At 56.0% G+C, this 17208-nt stretch overlaps 1 protein-coding gene across 12 annotated transcripts in view; it reads left to right on the plus strand.

Annotated features, from left to right (window-relative positions):
- GDPD5 (glycerophosphodiester phosphodiesterase domain containing 5) overlaps window positions 1–17208 on the plus strand; it is an 83131-nt gene that overhangs the window by 44609 nt on the left and 21314 nt on the right. For 11 of the 12 annotated variants that reach the window (XM_082747191.1, XM_082747193.1, XM_082747192.1 and 8 more), the window contains 3 exons: window positions 11644–11747; window positions 15278–15371; window positions 15998–16057. In XM_082747191.1, the coding sequence (XP_082603317.1) occupies window positions 11644–11747; window positions 15278–15371; window positions 15998–16057 (258 nt within the window). Of the gene's footprint in view, window positions 1–11643; window positions 11748–15277; window positions 15372–15996; window positions 16058–17208 lie in introns of all 12 variants that reach the window. The other variant, XM_082747186.1, reaches the window with a different exon arrangement.

Below are 17208 nucleotides of genomic sequence, written 5' to 3' on the forward strand. Positions count from 1 at the left end.
TTTCTGTAGTGCATTTGCCTTTCGAAGGCTGTTTTAAGCTCGTTTGACCCCTCTGTCTCCCAGAGAGGGCTCCGGGAAGAACAAGTGATCTGTTCAAGCCACAGGGTTGGAGGCCAGGCATGTGTGGCCCTCTGCTTGCCCCCCAGGCCTGTGCTCCCCCACCTTGGGCTCCACACCAGCAATCTTGTCTGGGACGCACCAATTCCAATTCCTTATTTCCTCAACAAGAACCAACACAGCCAGGCCACCCAGCGTGCTCACTGCTGAGGCCCAGGAAAACCCCAGACAGGAGAGCTGGCCTGAGCTGCTGTCTGAGAGTTAGTCCTGTCTAGCCAGATGGGGAAGTGTTCGAGGCACGGGGTGCTGTGGGTGCCAGAGCTTCTTGTGCTTGGGAACTGAGAGCAATCTGGCCTCCGTGTGGCTCTGTGTGAGGAGGGAGGTCGTTGCTAGGCACTAGGCGGTGGCAGCCTGAGGCTGTGCTGGGGAGCCTGCTCCCCATCCCAGGCAGAGGGAGCACAGCTAGACTCAGGCTGGGCGAGGACCAGTCTGGTTCTGTTGTGGCGACGCTGGAGGGGAGGTGAAGGAGCGGGGAGCCAGACAGCGGGGCTGAGGCCTCACCTGGGGGAGGCATATGCAGCATGCTCCTGGCAAAGGGAGGGATTTTAGAGACGCTTGGAAGGTGTAATCAAAAAGCTATCTGTGGAAGAGATTGAGGGAGTCCTGTGTGATGCCTCCCATCGCCTGATTTCTAGTCTAGCCGGGTGAGGCTATTCCAGAGACCAGAGATGGAAATGGGAAAGCATGCTGTTTCCCCGGTGGGGGGAGGCAGGAGGGGAGAGTGGTCCCCACAGAGTCCAGGAACAGAGTCCAGGACACAACAAAGTCTCCCCACCCCCCAGTGGCCTAGCTCCTTTGACCAGAGCCCCTGCAGCCACTCAGGAAGACCCCTGCTGGGGGAAGTCCATCATTTCCCCCCCATACCCAACCCCTCCCAGGATGGCCTCACCTCTTCATGGCACTGGGCCTGTACTCAGGCTGCCCCGTCGCTTGCAGTGCCCCTTCTCTCTTTACCTTGCGAGGCTCGTGGCAAATGCCTACTCCTCTAAGAGTTATCTCCTTAAACATAAAAAGAACCAGGCCCACTTCCCTGAGCTCTCGTAGCACCTCCGGCCTGGGCTGCCCCCATGGACTGTGACTTTCTGTGTGTCCTAAAGGACTCAGTGTTGTGGGAGCAGGGCTCAGGTCTTGGGGCAGAGCCTGTAGGATGACGGAGCTGGGGAGTGGAAGAATAGTGAGGAAGCCAGTTAGGGACCAGGCCTGCCGTCCTGCTGACTGCACCCAGGACAAGGCCTCTGATGAGCTCTTGGGGATTGGGTGGTCTGGGAGGGGGCGAGCATACACTTGTAGACAGGTGCATACTGCCTTCTGGTGCTCCTGGCTGTGGTTGGCAGATGAGGGTGTGGGTTTCGCTGTGGGACCTCCCAGGCCACCCTGGGAGCAGAGACTGGACCCTGCTGGCAGTGTGCAGGAGCCCCCGGGGTGGAGACTTCCCCAGCTGGGTCCCCACCTCTTTGTCCTAGCCCTACCAGGTGGACCTCCAGGGGAGAGTGTGTCCTACTCGGGAATATAAGGTGGGCTCCCTGGATAAAGCCGCCTTTGCCATAGGCTCCAGGGTGTCACTGCAGTCAGCTGAAAGTACTTGGGCATCCCTGGCCAGGGACCTGTGGCCTGAACTCCACCCTGCTTCCATCAGTGACTTAGTGTGGGACTCTAGGCCAGGTCAGACCCTCTCTGGGCCTCAGCTTTCTTATGGGTTAGATGGAGGTGCAGAGTCATATGCCCCAAGGGGGTACCAGTGCTCCCTCACATCTTGTACAAGGGAGACCGCTGTCCCAACCTTGGTGAAAGCGTGTTCACCCTATAAACTTCCCTGTTCCCTTTTCTGGTGCTTTGGCGAAAAGGCGCCCAGCAGGTCAGAGGGGTGCCTTCTGATCCCTAAATCCCTAAAATGGGGATTTAAAAAAATAAAATAGGGGCACCTGGGTGGCTCAGTGGGTTAAAGCCTCTGCCTTCAGCTCAGGTCATGATCCCAGGGTCCTGGAATTGAGCCCCACATCAGGCTCTCTGCAGGGAGCCTGCTTCCTCCTTTCTCTGACTGCATCTCTGCCTACTTGTGATCTCTGTCTGTCAAATAAATAAATAAAATCTTTAAAAAATAATAATAATAATATAATAAAACAAATAGAGTGGGGATAAGACCTTGTGTCATCCTCCTTATTGCAGCAATAAAGCCACACCCGTCTTGGCCTTCAGGAACCCCGACACTCCACCCAGCTCCTCCCCGGCCAGTGCCCTGGGTGCCTGGCAGTGTGGCGGCATGGCCGTGTGCACTCCAGGGGAAGCGGCTAACATTCTGTGACCATCTTGAGTGTCTGCTTAGGGAGCCCAAGCAGGGTGGGAGATGATAGGGGGCGCTGGCACCCGGCACTCTGCCACCCTGGCAGGGCCCTCTAAGAGCCTGGGGTAACCCCTCCTCAGGTCCCCCAGCCCTCCCACTCCCATCTCCCTGTGGGCTGGTGTAGCCCACAGGACGTGTGCGGGGAGGCGGGATGCTGCAGGCCAGGCCTGGTTCCATCGTCCCGCCTAATGAGCCGCTCTCAGCAGTCCCCAGCAGAAGCAAGGGCAGTCAGAGGCCTAATTGCCTGGCTCTCGGTAGCCCAGAAAAATCAATCCGGCCTCTTAGGCTGTCAGGAGCTGGCTGTGGGTGGGGACTCTAATCCCTTTCCCTGCTTTGGCCCTAATGCTATAAACCTCCCCAGGCCACCCACTCCCCCGCAGATCTCCTGGGTCAGGGCCAGAGTAATCCTGCCAGGGCCTTCCACACCCTTCCCACCTGACATCTCCCAGGCTTTTCTGGTACATCAGTCCCCCTATTTGGCACGTGGCATGGGTGAAACAGGAGGATGACTGGAAGAGCAGGCATGCCCGAGACCTAGCCTGCAAGAGGGCAGACTCCATGGGTAGGCACCCCTCAACCTCTCTCTTGGCTCTGCAGGGCCATGTGGTGCCGAGGACCTGAAATCAGAGTGGGGACCCCGGCGGAGGCACAAGGTGCAGAGCTCAGCCAGGCAGCACCCACCCATGGGGAACGGGCTGCTCTAGGACAGACTAGAAAGCCTAGAAGCAGCGCGCGCACATCATGAGCACGGAAATGATGCCAGACTTCATAGACCGTGCAGGGACAGCTGAGGCATCCATTTGGTGGAAGTAAAATTAGATCCCTGCCTCTTACCTCACACCCAAATACATTCCAGATGGATTAAATTGTTTTTTTTTTTCTATTTTTAAACTCCTCTTTTCTATTTAGGAAGTACACATTTGTTGAAGAAATTCAAACGACTTGGAAAGATGTAAAGTAGAAGGAATTCTAATCTTAACACTTGAGAGAAATGGCTTTCCAGCCTCTCTCTGTGCGTGCACGCATACGTCCACGTGGAGCCGTAGACAGAGGCGGACAGAGAGCTGGGCAGATTACAGATTTGAATGTAAACAACGAAGCCAAGAAATTACCAGTATAAAATACAAGTCAGATATATAGACTTAAGCTACCTTTCTTTCTTTCTTTCTTTTTTAAGATTTTATTTATTTATTTGACACAGAGAGAGAGGCAGAGCAGCAAGCAGAGATAGAGGAGGAAGTAGGCTCCCTGCTGAGCAGAGAGCCTGATGCGGGCCTCCATCCCAGGACCCTGAGACTATGACCTGAGCTAAAGGCAGAGGCTTAACCCACTGAGCCACCCAGGCACCCCAGAGCTACCTTTCTTAAACACAATACCAAAGACAAAACCTATAATAAATTTTATTTATTTAATGTGTTGTGCATGTGTTATGAGAGAGCACAAGTGGGGGAGGAGGGGCAGAGGGACAAGCAGACTCCACTGAGCATGGAGCCCCATTCAGGGATCAATCCCCGGACCCTGAGATCATGATCTGAGCTGAAGTTAGACACTTAACTGACTGAGCCACCCAGGCACCCCAAAAGTTTAAATTTTTATGCAAAAGTCATAATAAAGTCAGGGCGCCTGGATGACTCAGTCGTTAAGTGTGTGCCTTTGATTCAGGTCATGATCCCAGGGTCCTGGGATCAAGCCCTGCATTGGGCTCCCTGCTCAGTGAGAAGCTTGCTTCTCCTTCTCCCACTCTCCCTGCTTGTGTTCCCTCTCTCGCCGTCTCTCTGTGTCAAATAAATAAATAAAATCTTTTTTAAAAAATAATAAAGTAAAATGATCAAATAAGAGAAAATATACAGTATAGATGCAAGCAAATACTCTGACATAGAGAAAGCTTTTATATGCCCATAGGAAAGGAAGCCAGTTCCACCAAATAAAAGCTGCTGAGCTCTGCGCCATCATACTTCTACTCCCTCCCTCTGCCCCAATCTAGGCCCCCTGACCTGTCATCTCAGCAAGCCCTTTCCTTCCAAATTTATTGCAGGCATCTCCTCCTCCAGGAAGCCCTCCAGACTGTACCCCCTCCTGTAATTGGCTGTCTCCTGAGCAGTCCTATTCTCCACACCAGTACCTACGACTGGAGCTGCCTGCTGTCTGCTCGGTCATCTGTGGGGGTTGCTCCAGTGGGATTCCAGACCTCATTCACCTCCCACTGCACAGGCAGGGCTCAGCACGTGTGTCTAGGGTGACTAGAAGAGAGTGGTGGCAAGGACACAGATGCTGGGATTTGGTTTAGTATGGAGTGTGAGGTAGGGGTCTAAATTTTTAACAAATGGATGTCCAGAGGTCCCAACACCATCTGTTAAATGCGCCATCCTTTCTGTACTGATTTACCGTGTCTTGATCTTGTGTCCTTGCTTCCAGGTCTCAGTTTCTCCATTTCAGAATGGGGTCTGTAGAGGATGAGGTGAAATGGTCTCTGAACACTTTTCTAACTGAAATTCCAGGGTTCCTGGCCTGGCACTGCCTATGACTCACTTGGTGAACTTGGGCCAGGCCTTACCCCTCTGAGCCAACTTCCTCCTTGGTCAAACAGGATAATTACCTGTCCTACTTACCATTGCTCTGGGATAGTTGGAGATGCTGAAGGCACTCAGACCTGGGTGTGAATTCTGGCTTCACTCTTAGGGTTGCCCTTTGTGGCCTTGGGCAAGTCACTTCCCCTCTCCAAGCCCTGCTTTCCTCCAGCTCTACCGCCTGCTTTGCAGAGCTGAGAGAAGAGAGGATGAAAGGAGATGGAGCAGGCGGGGGTGTCTCAGGAGCACCCTGCCCCCACCCTGTGAAGAGCTCACGCAGGGCTCTGTCCTCCCGCAGCTGGCACTGTGGGGCTGGGAGTGGGCACGGGGCATCCGTGCACCCCGCCGACCCTGGCACCCATCCTAGGCTGGGGGCACGTGAGCTACTGGCTATCCTCAGCAGCCGGAAAAAATCTGGTGTAGGGCAGGGGGGGTGGCGGGGGGGTGGTAGTCTTGATCACTGTCTTCACGTAATTAAAGGGCTGTCAGATGTGAAATGATAATTAAAGGAACAACCATGGATTTGGCAACTTACAGCTTACATCTGTAATCACATGCGGGCCTGGCAGCCCTCCCATGACGTGGAGGTGATGTCATCCCCATGAACAGAGGAGGAAGCTGAGGCTTGATCCTAAGCTGGTGGCACACAGCCGTGAGGCTTGTGGGGAGGAGGGCTGAGAAGTACAGTCCAGTGGCTCTTGCTTGCATTCCCCCCACCCCCTGGTCATCTGACCCCAATATTTCTTGCCCCTTGGCTGGACTTGTTCTGTGTGGTATCGGAGAGCCAGCTTCAGGGAGGCCGTGGAGGGGGCAGAGGTCAGTGGCACCTCAGGGAGGGACACAGGGACATGCAGGTCCTTGCGGGTCTGTGCCACCTTGCCAACCTGCTGTCCTCATTTTACGGTGCAGGCAGCTGGTGCTCAAGAGAATAAACGCATGTCTTCTCCTGGTGGCCAGTCTGGGGTCCGAAACCAGTGTTGCTGGGCTCCCAGCGGCAGCGTGTCCCTATCCAGCTGCTGTCTCTGAAGGAAGGACGTTCAGTTCAGAGGGAGAGCACCCACCCTTGGAGCTGCAGGAAGAGACACAGGGCGGGCACCTCTCCTGGAGGCTCAGAGGCAGTCTCTGCCCAGGGAAAGGGGGGTGGGTGGTGACAGCTGGGAAACAAGAGGCCAGCACCCAGTGCTGGCTCTGCCGTCCTGTGACACTGAAGTCTGTGGGCAAGCCAAGGCTGGCTTCTGGATTCTGGGTGGTGGGGAGTTGGGGGTGGTTGAGGGGGTGCATCCTGGCTTGGGGCTGCAGCGTGGGGCCAGCAGGGACCTGAGGTGAGCAGCAAGCTGCAGGGCCTGGGCCCACATTTCCTGTGCAGGGGATGTGGCTGCAGCCCAGGCTTTGTGGCTACGTGAGACCCTGCTGCTTACAAGCTCTTTCAGCATGGCACGTTTTTCTCTGAAGGCAGAAGGCTCTGGGGTGGGCGGGACAGACACGGAGAGGGGTGAGGAGAAGACGTGACCATCAACAGGAGACAGCGAGGAGGAGAAGTGGCCTCTGGGAAATTGGCACACTGTGGCTTGGTGCGAGATGGGGGGACTGGCCTTCCTGGGGGGGAGCGGGGGACAAGCATGGGAGGAGATGAGGCAGGGGGCACAGGGCTGGATGCCCTGGCCTCTGGGGCTGGGGCCTCTGTGGTTCTCTCTCCCACTGCTGCTGGCTCAGGGATGGAGCAGCCTAGTGAGCTCACAGCCAGGGCCTGGCCCCTTCCCAGCTGCTCTCCGCTTCCCCTTGTGCCTGGTCAGTTCAGGGACTACCTGACCTTTGTTCTGCTCCGGCGGCTAGAAGGTTCTGAAGGAAGGCGGCTGCGTATCACAGGACCTCCTTCCCTTGGTTCCTGGAGGCCCGCGGCCTCAGCCTGAGGCTACGTCTGGGTTGGTGATGACCTTGTCCGCTACTGGCCCAAAGCCTCTCTGGGTCAGTCATGCTGGCACCCTCTTCTGTTCTTTACACAAGGTCTGAATGCCACCTGTGCTCTGTGGGCCCAGGTCACACAGACCTAGTTCAGCCATCCCTGCCCTAAAGGAGTCCACAGCCCAGGGAATGGTGCCCTTTTATGTACCTCCCCTGTGCCACTGACATATACTCAATATCAGCCCTGCAAGGTAGGGGGTTATTTTCCCATTTTGCAGATGAGGAAACTGAGGCCCAGAGGGTTTCACTTGCCCAAGAGGCAGAGACTGGTCCATCTGCCTCCCGAGCCCAGGCTCTTTTCATCTCCAGATTTCAGAATAGGATTGAAGGCCAAGTTGGTGGGTACTGAGAGCCTGTGCAGAATTGCTCAGGAAAAGGTCTTCAAGGGCTGGAGGGATGGGGGCGCTCCCTGAAGGAGAAGGAGTTTTGGCCCAGTGTGGAGCCCAGGGAGAGAGGAGCGAGGAATCACAGTGACCCACACTGGGCAACTATACCGGGCAACAGTCCCAGCTGGCAAGGGTGGGTTTGTGGGGAGAGCTGTGCAGGGCTGGCTCTCAAAGGGGACCCGCAGAGGACTGCCTCCATCAGGATGCCTGGGTTCAATCCCACCTCCAGCTTCCCCTACTAGGTGACCTTGGGTATGTCGCTCAACCTCTGATTCCCCTCTACTCATGCGTATTTGAGCCTTGGTGAAATTAGCAAACGGCTGCCCTCCTGCAGGGCCATGTCCAGGGTCTGCTGGGAAAGGGCCATGATAAAAATACATACTGATGGTAAGCATCATGAGTGCCCCTTCTTAGTGGGGGTCCACTGCTCGCTCAGCTGTATGTACTGGCCCTTCTCCGAGGCTTGGGGTCTTCATTTGCTCTTGGATGGGGATAAAAACCCACAGATAGAGACCCCTAAGCCCTTTGCAGACTGGGAGAGGTGAGGGAGGGCCAGCAGGTCCACCATCCCTCACAGCTGGCCGTGACCCCGGAGCGCGCTCCTCCCGGGAGGAGGCCCAGGCCTCTCTCCTGTCGTAGCCCCAACAAGGGACCTGTGCTGCTGTCTGGAGCCCCTTTGTTGGTGGAGCTGCTGCCCGCCTCTTCCTCCGCCAGTTCCTGGCCTTCCCTTCCCCTTTCTTCCAGCCCCTACCATCCAGATTTTTCCTCTGATTGTTCTTACAGTGACCTGCTGCCTCCCCACTGGGATTGGGCCTCTCCATCCCCATCTATGGGCTCCTTGTGACCTTGGAGCCCCCACCTCCCAGCTCCCAAGATTTTCATCTCTAGGTGGCCCCCACCCCCAGCTCATGCCTGGTTCTGGTAATGGGATTCCTAGCTCCTTGTTGCTTAGGCCTGGCCCCCATCTCCTCCGTACCCTGGGTGTCTCACCCACCTGCCATCTCAAGTTTTCTCATCCGGGACCCTGTCCAGGCCCAGGGCAGGGCAGTTCCTCAGTCTTGCTCAGTCCTCCCTGCCCTGCTGTCAGGATATGGCCAAGTGGGACAGTGGTCCTGAGTGCAGAGGGCTCCTGTCTGCTGTGGGCCCCCCAACCTCTGTGGTCTCCCTGGCCATCTGTTGGAATTGCCCCCGGGTCCTGCATCGAACCTCACCCTAGGCCCCCTTCCCAGCCCCTGGAGTGGGTTCTCTAACCTGCCACGGTCCCTGAATTCAGGTTGCTTGCCTGGGATAGGACCCATCATCGGCTGAGGCTCACCCCTCACCCAGAGCCCCCTCAGAACCTTGTCTATGGACCACAGGTACAGCAGCCTTGCCCCTGCTGAGGTGGACGATCTCTGTGGACAGATGTCCCCCCCACCGCTGGTGGCTGGGGCTGCACAGAAGCCCACGGGCCCCTCTGTGGGGGATGGGTGGTTAGCCCCCCGTGAAACCTCTCCTGGGTGGGAGTCCTCATGCCGGAGTAGGAGAAAGGGTCTTTCTCAGCTATCGTTTCCTTATCAAATCTTTCTTACGCTCCCACCCCACCCTGGAAATGTGAAGACCACCCAGATCTCGAAGGCACTTACGGTGGAGCAGAGAAGACCCACAGAGGCAACTACAGAGCTGCAGGGTCTCTGCCCAGACATGGGGGCCACGGTTCTGGAAACTCTGTGGAGAGGAGGTTCTCCCTGCTGGGACAGGGAAGGCTACAGGGAGGAGGAAGGTCGCCCTGTGAACCAGAGAGGGCTTGCCTTCTAAATGGAGGATATGGCTTGTGCAGAAGCATGAATGATGCCTGTGAGAGCCTGTGTGAGGAACTGGGGGCTATTCGGTGCGTGGCCTCTAAGGCCCAGGTGCGGGCACAGAGGACAGCTGAAGTCCGTGAGACTCTTGAGCTGGGGCATGACCAGAGGTGGCTCAGTCTTGGAAGACCAATGTTTAAGCTGGCCTGGGACCAGCCAGCTGCACTCTGCAGGAAATTGGGGTGGGGGTGGGGCGGATTGGCGGTGGCGAATGAATTCATATTTGTGAGCAAATGAGGACTGGAGGCAGCAAGAAGAACTCTGAGGAAGTCGAGGCCCAGGGGATGCTAGGCCTGCCAGGCTGGGGTGCTGGCTCTGATGGGGCACTCCATAGCCCTCAGCCCCCATGGCTGAAGCCTGGCCCTTCTCTGTTCCCTGGAAGCATGCCAGCCGTTCATGGGTAGCTGTCAGGGTTCCTGTGCTCCAGGAAGACCCACGGCTTGCCCTGCTCCCATCTGGGGTTTCTCCATTCCTAAGCAAAGCTGAGCCTCATGGGCCTGGAGCCAGGGCTCGTGCTGCTCTCGGTCTGGGCGGGACAGACACAAGTTCTCACCCCGTCTGAGAAGCCACCACCTCCCCACTTTCAGGGAGCTATGACCTCCACGGCTCTGTTTATGTGTAAAGTGGGGCAAAGCAAGGCAGCCTGAGCTCTGCATGTGACAGTGAGTGGAGGAAGCTGCTTTCACTGTCACCCAAACTCAGACCCTCTTGCCCAGGGCGAGGCGTGGAGTGGGTTCTGGGAGTGGAGCGTCACAGCGCCTCTGGGTTCCAGGGCCTTTCCTGTATGCCTGGGAGGTAGAGCGTGCTTGAAGATGCTGCTGGAGCACTGACAGCTTGCGGGCCTGGTTTTGAGCACTTGGCTCCTATTATCTCATTTAATCCTCTATCCACCCATGGCGTATGTACTCTCACTGTCCTCGCCACACACGCGAATAAACTGAGGCACGGAGAGGTTATGCCTGTGCTGATACAGCTTGGGAGACAAGAAGTCTGGCTCCAGACACTGTACACACAGCCGCTCCATGGTGGTGTCTCTTAGTGGCACAAGATGGAGGTGTCCTAGGCAGTGAATGATCTTTCCCTCCTCTTGTACGTGTTCCTACTGCAGTCATAAATTATAAGGGCATGTATCCTTGCAGACCCTGCAGTAGATCAGGAGATCTGGTCCCAGGAGCAGATTGCGGGGCACAGGGCATGAGTTTAAAGACAGGGGCTCTGATGCTGCGGGAGGGAGCAGTGTGGTGGTGGAGGTGGAATCCAGGAAGACTTCACAGAGGAACTGACATGTGCGCTGACTTGAAAGGTGAATGGGAATGTCAGGCTAGTAAACCAGGGTGAGAGAACCGGTAGAGGAAGGGGATGCAGCTAGGGAGGTAGGTGGAACACCCCCCAGAGGGGCCTCCCTGTTTGGCTAAGCAGTAAGGAGCCATCAAGAGGTCATACCAGGGCTAGAGCCATGCCTCTGGGCTAGAAGGGTTAAAAAAGCCTAGAGGAGCCGCTGGGAGCCCGCAGGAGTTCCGGGTGGTGGCCAGGCAAGAGATGCCTCGGCTACCAGAGCCCTGCAGCCCCTCAAGGTGGGGGTGGTCTTGGTTCTTTCTCTTCTGCACTGACTTCCTGTCACCCGCTACTGGATTGTTCTGATGACCTCAGCAGTTTCCCGGAGAGCAGGATGTTCCCAGCTGGTTGTGCTTCTGAGATAAGGGGACAGATGAAAGCAGGCGTATACCTGAGGGCTCAGCTGGAAGTGCCTACAGACTTCTCCGGAAGCAGCAGTGTCGGGGCCTCACCCCCATCCCTGCAGGAGACGGGGGGCTACATGGCTCAGGTCCGAGGAGCCGGCACCTGGTACGGGGGGCAGAACCCTGTGCTTCAAGTCCAGAGACCAGGGCACTGGTCTTTATGTCTCTGCTGGCTTGCTGTGTGACTAGGACAAGTCACTTTACTTCTCTGGGCCTCCGTGCGTCTATGGGGAGCATGGAACAGAGGTGGGAAGGAACACTTGCACTGCAGGTGTATGTGGGAAGGAAAGGTGAGGGATGTGACCTCACAGACTGCAGAGGACCACGCCAGTGCAAAGGCTTAGGGGAGACATGGCCTTTGCTCCTGGGGGCCATCACCAGAATGCGCATACTGCTCCTGGAAATGGGCAGAATGGGCAGAAATGCTCCCTGGAAAAGCCTCAACCGAAGGGGCAGAGAAGATTCCTGGGGCAGACCCCTGACTCTGATCCTAGCTCCCTACCATTTTATGGCTTTGGGTGCTGTGGTATTGGGCAGGTTGCTTCCTGCTCTGAGCCTCGGGTCCCCATGAGGACAAAGAGGCTAGTAATCTCTGCCTGGCAAGTGTAGCCATAAAGGGGGAGCCAGGAGGAACATTCTAGGTGGTCAGCCCCTGATCTCATTTGACCCTCTCCTTGCTCTGTCTTCCAGTGGGAGCGCCTCTGGTTCCTGCTTCTCACCTTCACCTTTGGCCTCACACTCACCTGGCTGTACTTCTGGTGGGAGGCCCACAACGACTACGATGAATTCAACTGGTGAGTGGGGACAGGGAGGACAGGGACACAGTGCCAGGGCCTTGGGCTGGAACTGGGGGGCTCTGGTTTGAACCTGTCTCCCAGGCTGGCCCTCAGAGCTCTCTGTGTGGCTTTTGGGGACAGAGTCCTCTGGAAGGCACAAAGGTCTACAGGAGCGGAGACCAGCTGGGGAGAACACGGCTTCCTCCCTTGTGTGCTTTCATGGGAAATAAGAACGGAAGACTAGGGCAGGGCTCAGCCGGGGTCTGGGGCCTCTGGACCTCATTGTAGATAAGAACACCAAGGCCCAGAAAAAGACCAGGGCCTCAGCAGGGGAAATGATCCCAGATCCCAGGCATCTGAAATCCCTGTGCAGGACCTTGGGCTGGGCTGGAAGATGCTATGGTTCCAGGATAGCTCAGTGTCCTTTATGGGCATGAGGCTCAGGTCCAAGGGCAGGGCCTTCTGAGGCTCGTACCTGGATACACAAGGGCACCTGCTTCTTCCTCACCCCTTCCATGGCCTACCTTTGTCAGACAGTGGAAGGCACGAGCAGGGGAGCAGTTTCCCTGGGTTCTAGCGGGGGACTCCCCCATAGATAGGTGTGGAAACCAAGGCCCCAGGTCCCGCAGGTACTGGGAGCAGAGATGGGGCTTAGAAGCCAGGCCTCCTTGCTTGCCATCCCCTGCTGTCTTTACCTTCCTGCTGGATATTCAGCTCAAACTCCGTTCATTGTGACCATGAGCACACTCAGCCGAGGCCCTCTTTTATTTTTATTTTATTTTATTTATTTATTTTTAAAGATTTTAGTTATTTATTTGACAGAAATCACAAGTAGACAGAGAGGCAGGCAGAGAGAGAGAGGGAAGCAGGCTCCCCGATGAGCAGAGAGCCCGATGCGGGACTCGATCCCAGGACCCTGAGATCATGACCTGAGCCGAAGGCAGCGGCTTAACCCACTGAGCCACCTAGGCACCCAGCCAAGGCCCTCTTAAGCTCAGTTTCTTCTTCCGTGAGATGGATTAACTACCCCCTCATCAGGTCTGTCTTTTTTTTTTTTTTTTTAAAGATTATTTATTTATTTATTTGACAGACCGAGATCACAAGTAGGCAGAGAGGCAGGCAGAGAGAGAGAGGAGGAAGCAGGCTCCCGGCTGAGCAGAGAGCCCGATTCGGGGCTCGATCCCAGGACCCTGGGATGATGACCTGAGCCGAAGGCAGAGGCTTTAACCCACTGAGCCACCCAGGTGTCCCTCATCAGGTCTTTCTGAGGCTGGAACGAGACCATGGCCATGGGAGGGCTCAGAGATCCATGTCACCCTCAGGGCCGCTTCCTGGGAGGCCGGAGCTCCAGCTGGAAGGCGGCCATGAGGTTAGAATGTGGGATTTCTAGGGCTCTGAGCTTCTGATGGTCTGTGGTGCTAGGATTCTGGGCCGATCCTATTAATGAGCCATTAATGGAGTCTGGGGATCGACTCTCCTCTGCACGGCATGAGGCTGTGGCCCTATCATTAATGAGTACAATAAAGGATGTGCTGCTGTCCCCCTGCAGCCTGGCAAGATAAGCCTGGGTCCCAGAGGTGGCCTCTGGCCTTTATTAAATGCCATCAATCAATTATTCATCCTCCCAGGTATCCAGAGCATAGGCCGTGTAGTGCATGGCTGGAAACGTTGCCTGCTGGCCCTCCACGGCAGACCCTGGACAGTTCTGAACTGGAGGGTTGCTGCCTGGGAGATCATTGGGTCCACCCCCGTCATGTATGGATGGGGAAACTGAGGCCCTGAGAGGGCAGCACTCACCCGCAGCTGCAAAGCCAGTTTATGCCAAAACAGTTTGGGGACTGTCTGAGGGGACTGAAGCTTAGAGAGGTTAAGTAAACTTTCCAGAGTCCCACAGCAAGATGTGGGCAGATCTGGGACAGGGACTTGCGTCACACTGTCCACAGAAGTTCCTCACTCTGCCCAGGGAGTAAGTGCCCTGTTACAGGGCAGTTCAAGCAAAGGATGGGTGTAGGGGGAGACTGTAGGGGGAAGGCCTGCCTGGGACTTAGGGAAGGCCTGGAGACCCACAGCTCCCTCACATGCCACTGTGGTTTCTTAGAGTCAGTGCTGGGATCCAGGAGACCCTGGCCTGGCCCTCCAGGTCTTGACGGTATCTGGGGATCATTCACACAGTGAGAGGATGTGAACAAGAAGCAGGTGGTCAGGGTAGGATGTCGAGAGCCGGGGAGCGACCCTGTGGGCTGTTGCTCTCCAGGAGGGCTCCCTGCCAAAAGTAAGAGACAAGTGACGCCAAAACCTCTTTCAGGAGTCCTTCCCAAGGAGCAGGTCCTGCCCGTCTTTGGGCCTCGGTTTCTCCAGCTGTATGGTGAGAAGAGTACACTCAGTGGTGTAAGCAGTAGGTTTTCCTCTGGAATCTGAAGATGAGGGTGGGGGAGGGGGGGGAGTGGCGGGGAAGGCAGGTGCCCCCAGCGTGTCCTCCTGGTGTCCCCTCCCAGGCCCAAGATGGCAGCAAGCCAGAGACTGACTGGTGCCGGCTCACGTTCTCTGATTACCCTCAGTGAATCGCACCTTCTCTGAGCCTCAGTGTCCCCAGCTCCAGGGAGGATGCGGGTGGTTCAGTCTTTCTGGAGAGCAACTAAGCAGCACCTACCAGGAGCTTTAAAAAGGAAATTCCATTTGACCCTATAATTCTATTTGTAGGAGCCTATCGTAAGAACATAATAATACAGTGCAAAAAAAAATTGTGTGTGTGTGTTCATTTATAAGACTGAATCATTGGAAACTGTTTTCATTAGTAGAAAGTTGGCTGGCTACATATGGCACATTAATTCAGCAGACCACATGGCTGTTCGAAAGTCACGCTTCCTCGGGGTTTTTACTGACATCAGTAAATTCTTGGGTGAATAATGAGAAGAGAATTGATTGAGTACGTACCACATGCCTTGCCTCACTTCGTGCTCAGGAAGCCTGGTGAAGGGCACTTTGTTCTCTCCATCCTATAGAAGAAGAAACAAAGGCTCCAAGAAGTCAGGGATGATGGTATCTGAGCAATCCTAGGACCCCCAAATTTTAATATTCTCACATTGAAATTGAGATCAGTGTCACAGTCAGTGGCATCTTCACCTTGGGGAAGCCTGTCCCCAAGGAACCCTGCAGAGTCCTGCAGTGAGAGGCAGAGGGGGGATTGGAACCCTCGCACCTCCCTCCAAAACCCAAGCTGAGCACATGTGCTAGGCATGACAGGGTCCTGGCTTTGCTGTTTTACAAAAATATAAAATCAGGGGAAACCCATGGAAGAGAAGTCTACAGAGTCTTGGTGATGGTTCCTTCTGGGCAGTAGAATGATGGTGAATTGCTGTTTTCTTCTTTATGCCTCTGGGCCTGCCTGGGTGTTCACTGGCCTGACCGGTGAGCACAGAAACTGTGATGGTGTCACAGAGCGGTCCCAGCCTGGTCGCTGACCCTGGCCATGAGAGTGGATGGCCCGCTGGACCTCCAGGAACCTCCTGGCTCCCTGGTGCAAGTCTGACCCCTCCCCCTCCCGGCAGGTACCTCTACAACCGCATGGGCTACTGGAGCGACTGGTCGGTGCCCATCCTCGTGACCACCGCTGCCGCCTTCACCTACATCGCAGGCCTCCTGGTACGTGCAGCTGCCCGGAAGGCAGGCAGGCCTGCTTCCAGGGGGAGGGTGAGCCACCCTGGTCTAAGGGGGGAGCTGGCTTTTCCCAGGGCCTTGTAGTCTCCTGCACCGCTGGGGCTCAGTCTCAAGGTGGGAGGTCATCTGGCTTTTGCCCCATCCTGGAATGTTTCCCTCCTGACCCAGTGAGAGCCATCTTGCTGCTAGGGCCCATTGCAGACTGTCTCTTCCGGAAGCTTCTGCTTTGGTTCCTGCTCCCAATTCTCTACTCCCTCAGACTCAGGTCAGTCCCCAGGCTGAACTAGAAGCTCTCAGGGGACTAGGCTCAAGTCTGCTTCAGAATCCTGGGGCCTTGAACTCCCAAAACATTCACTGGGGACCCCAAAGGCAGCAGGCCCAGTGAACTCTCAAGGGAGAAATTGTAGAGGAGGAAGAGCCTAGAGACCTAGAATAATCTGGGAGGTGGCCAGGCTTGGGCTAAGCTGGGCACTCCCAAGCCTACAGGGAGGGTCGGTAGATGGTTCCGAGCCAGGCTCAGAGTGGCAGCGGCGGCAGGGTGTCTGGGAACTCATAGAAACCTTTGGGTCACACATGGGCCCTGACTGTCCCCCTCGGGGCCCCCTCTTCAGGTCCTGGCACTATGTCACATCGCTGTGGGGCAGCAGATGAACCTCCATTGGCTGCACAAGGTAAGGGCTGCCTCTGTTGGGGGGCCGGGGGAAGGGAGACGTGGCTAACGGCTGCCGCAGAAGAGGAAGAGCTTGGACGCGCCATCCTTGCTCCTCGGACTTGATACTTGTTCTAGTGGCTACTAGAGTTCCCACAGGCTGGACTCTGTTAACTCATTTAACCCTCCCAGTAGCCCTATGATATAGGTAATGTCATCATCCCATCTTGCAGTTGGGAAAACTGAGGTACAGCGAGGTTAAGAAACTTGCCCAGGGTCTCCCACTTAATAAAATCCTAGCCCAGTAGCTGTGGACTGGCCAGCACAGGTCACAGCCCTCTCATTCTTCACTGAGCCCCCAGTGTAAAACTCGGCCCGGTGATGGGACTCCCCCCTCAGAGCCCTTCCCACCACTCCCCTTGCTCCCTCGGTGATCCCACTGCCCCAACTAGCACTAAGGCCCTGCAGGACGTGGGCCCTGCTCACACCTCAGCACAAGCTGAGGTGACTGTCCCTCACAGCAGCAGGTACAGCTGCTGTGTGGGACAGTCACCTCAGCTTGTGCTGCATGAGACAGCCCAGGCCTTCCCAGCACGACAGCCTCTTCTCTACTTACCTTTCTGCTCTTGCCTCCCTTTCTCTTTCCTTCCTTGGTTTGCCTCCCCCATGTACAGGCTGCTTAAGATCCCCCAGCATTGGCAGGCCCCCCTGCCACAGTCCTGAGCATCTGTGCTGTCCACTTTTGCCTGCCTTCCCCACCCCAACCCTCCCCAGTCTGGGAGCCCCCTGCAGGCCAGACAGAATTTGCCATTCTCTGTGGCCTCCAAGCCCCACTGAGGCCTGGGCCCATACATACATTCCAAGCCTCAGCACTCAGGCCGTTCATTGCATGCCTGGTGCTGAAGGTACGTGGCTGAGGTCTGCCCTTCCTGGGACCTCAGTGGGCATGGGGTGTGGTAAAAGCCGAGCAAGAGAGCCTCTCCTTCCCCAGAGCACATGGGCCTTAGAGGGAGGCTGGACATGTCTTTTTTCCCAGAGCCTGGCTCAGAGTGAGCATGCCATTTAAGACGGGGCAGAAATGTACAGAGGTAACCATGAGTCCATGAGAGGGGTGCAGAGTGACCAGGGGAGGGGCTCACTTCCTGCTAGAAGGGGGACACGGAACAAGAACAA

This window comes from Mustela nivalis (assembly GCF_964662115.1).
Source record: "Mustela nivalis genome assembly, chromosome: 9".
Taxonomy (NCBI): domain Eukaryota; kingdom Metazoa; phylum Chordata; class Mammalia; order Carnivora; family Mustelidae; genus Mustela; species Mustela nivalis.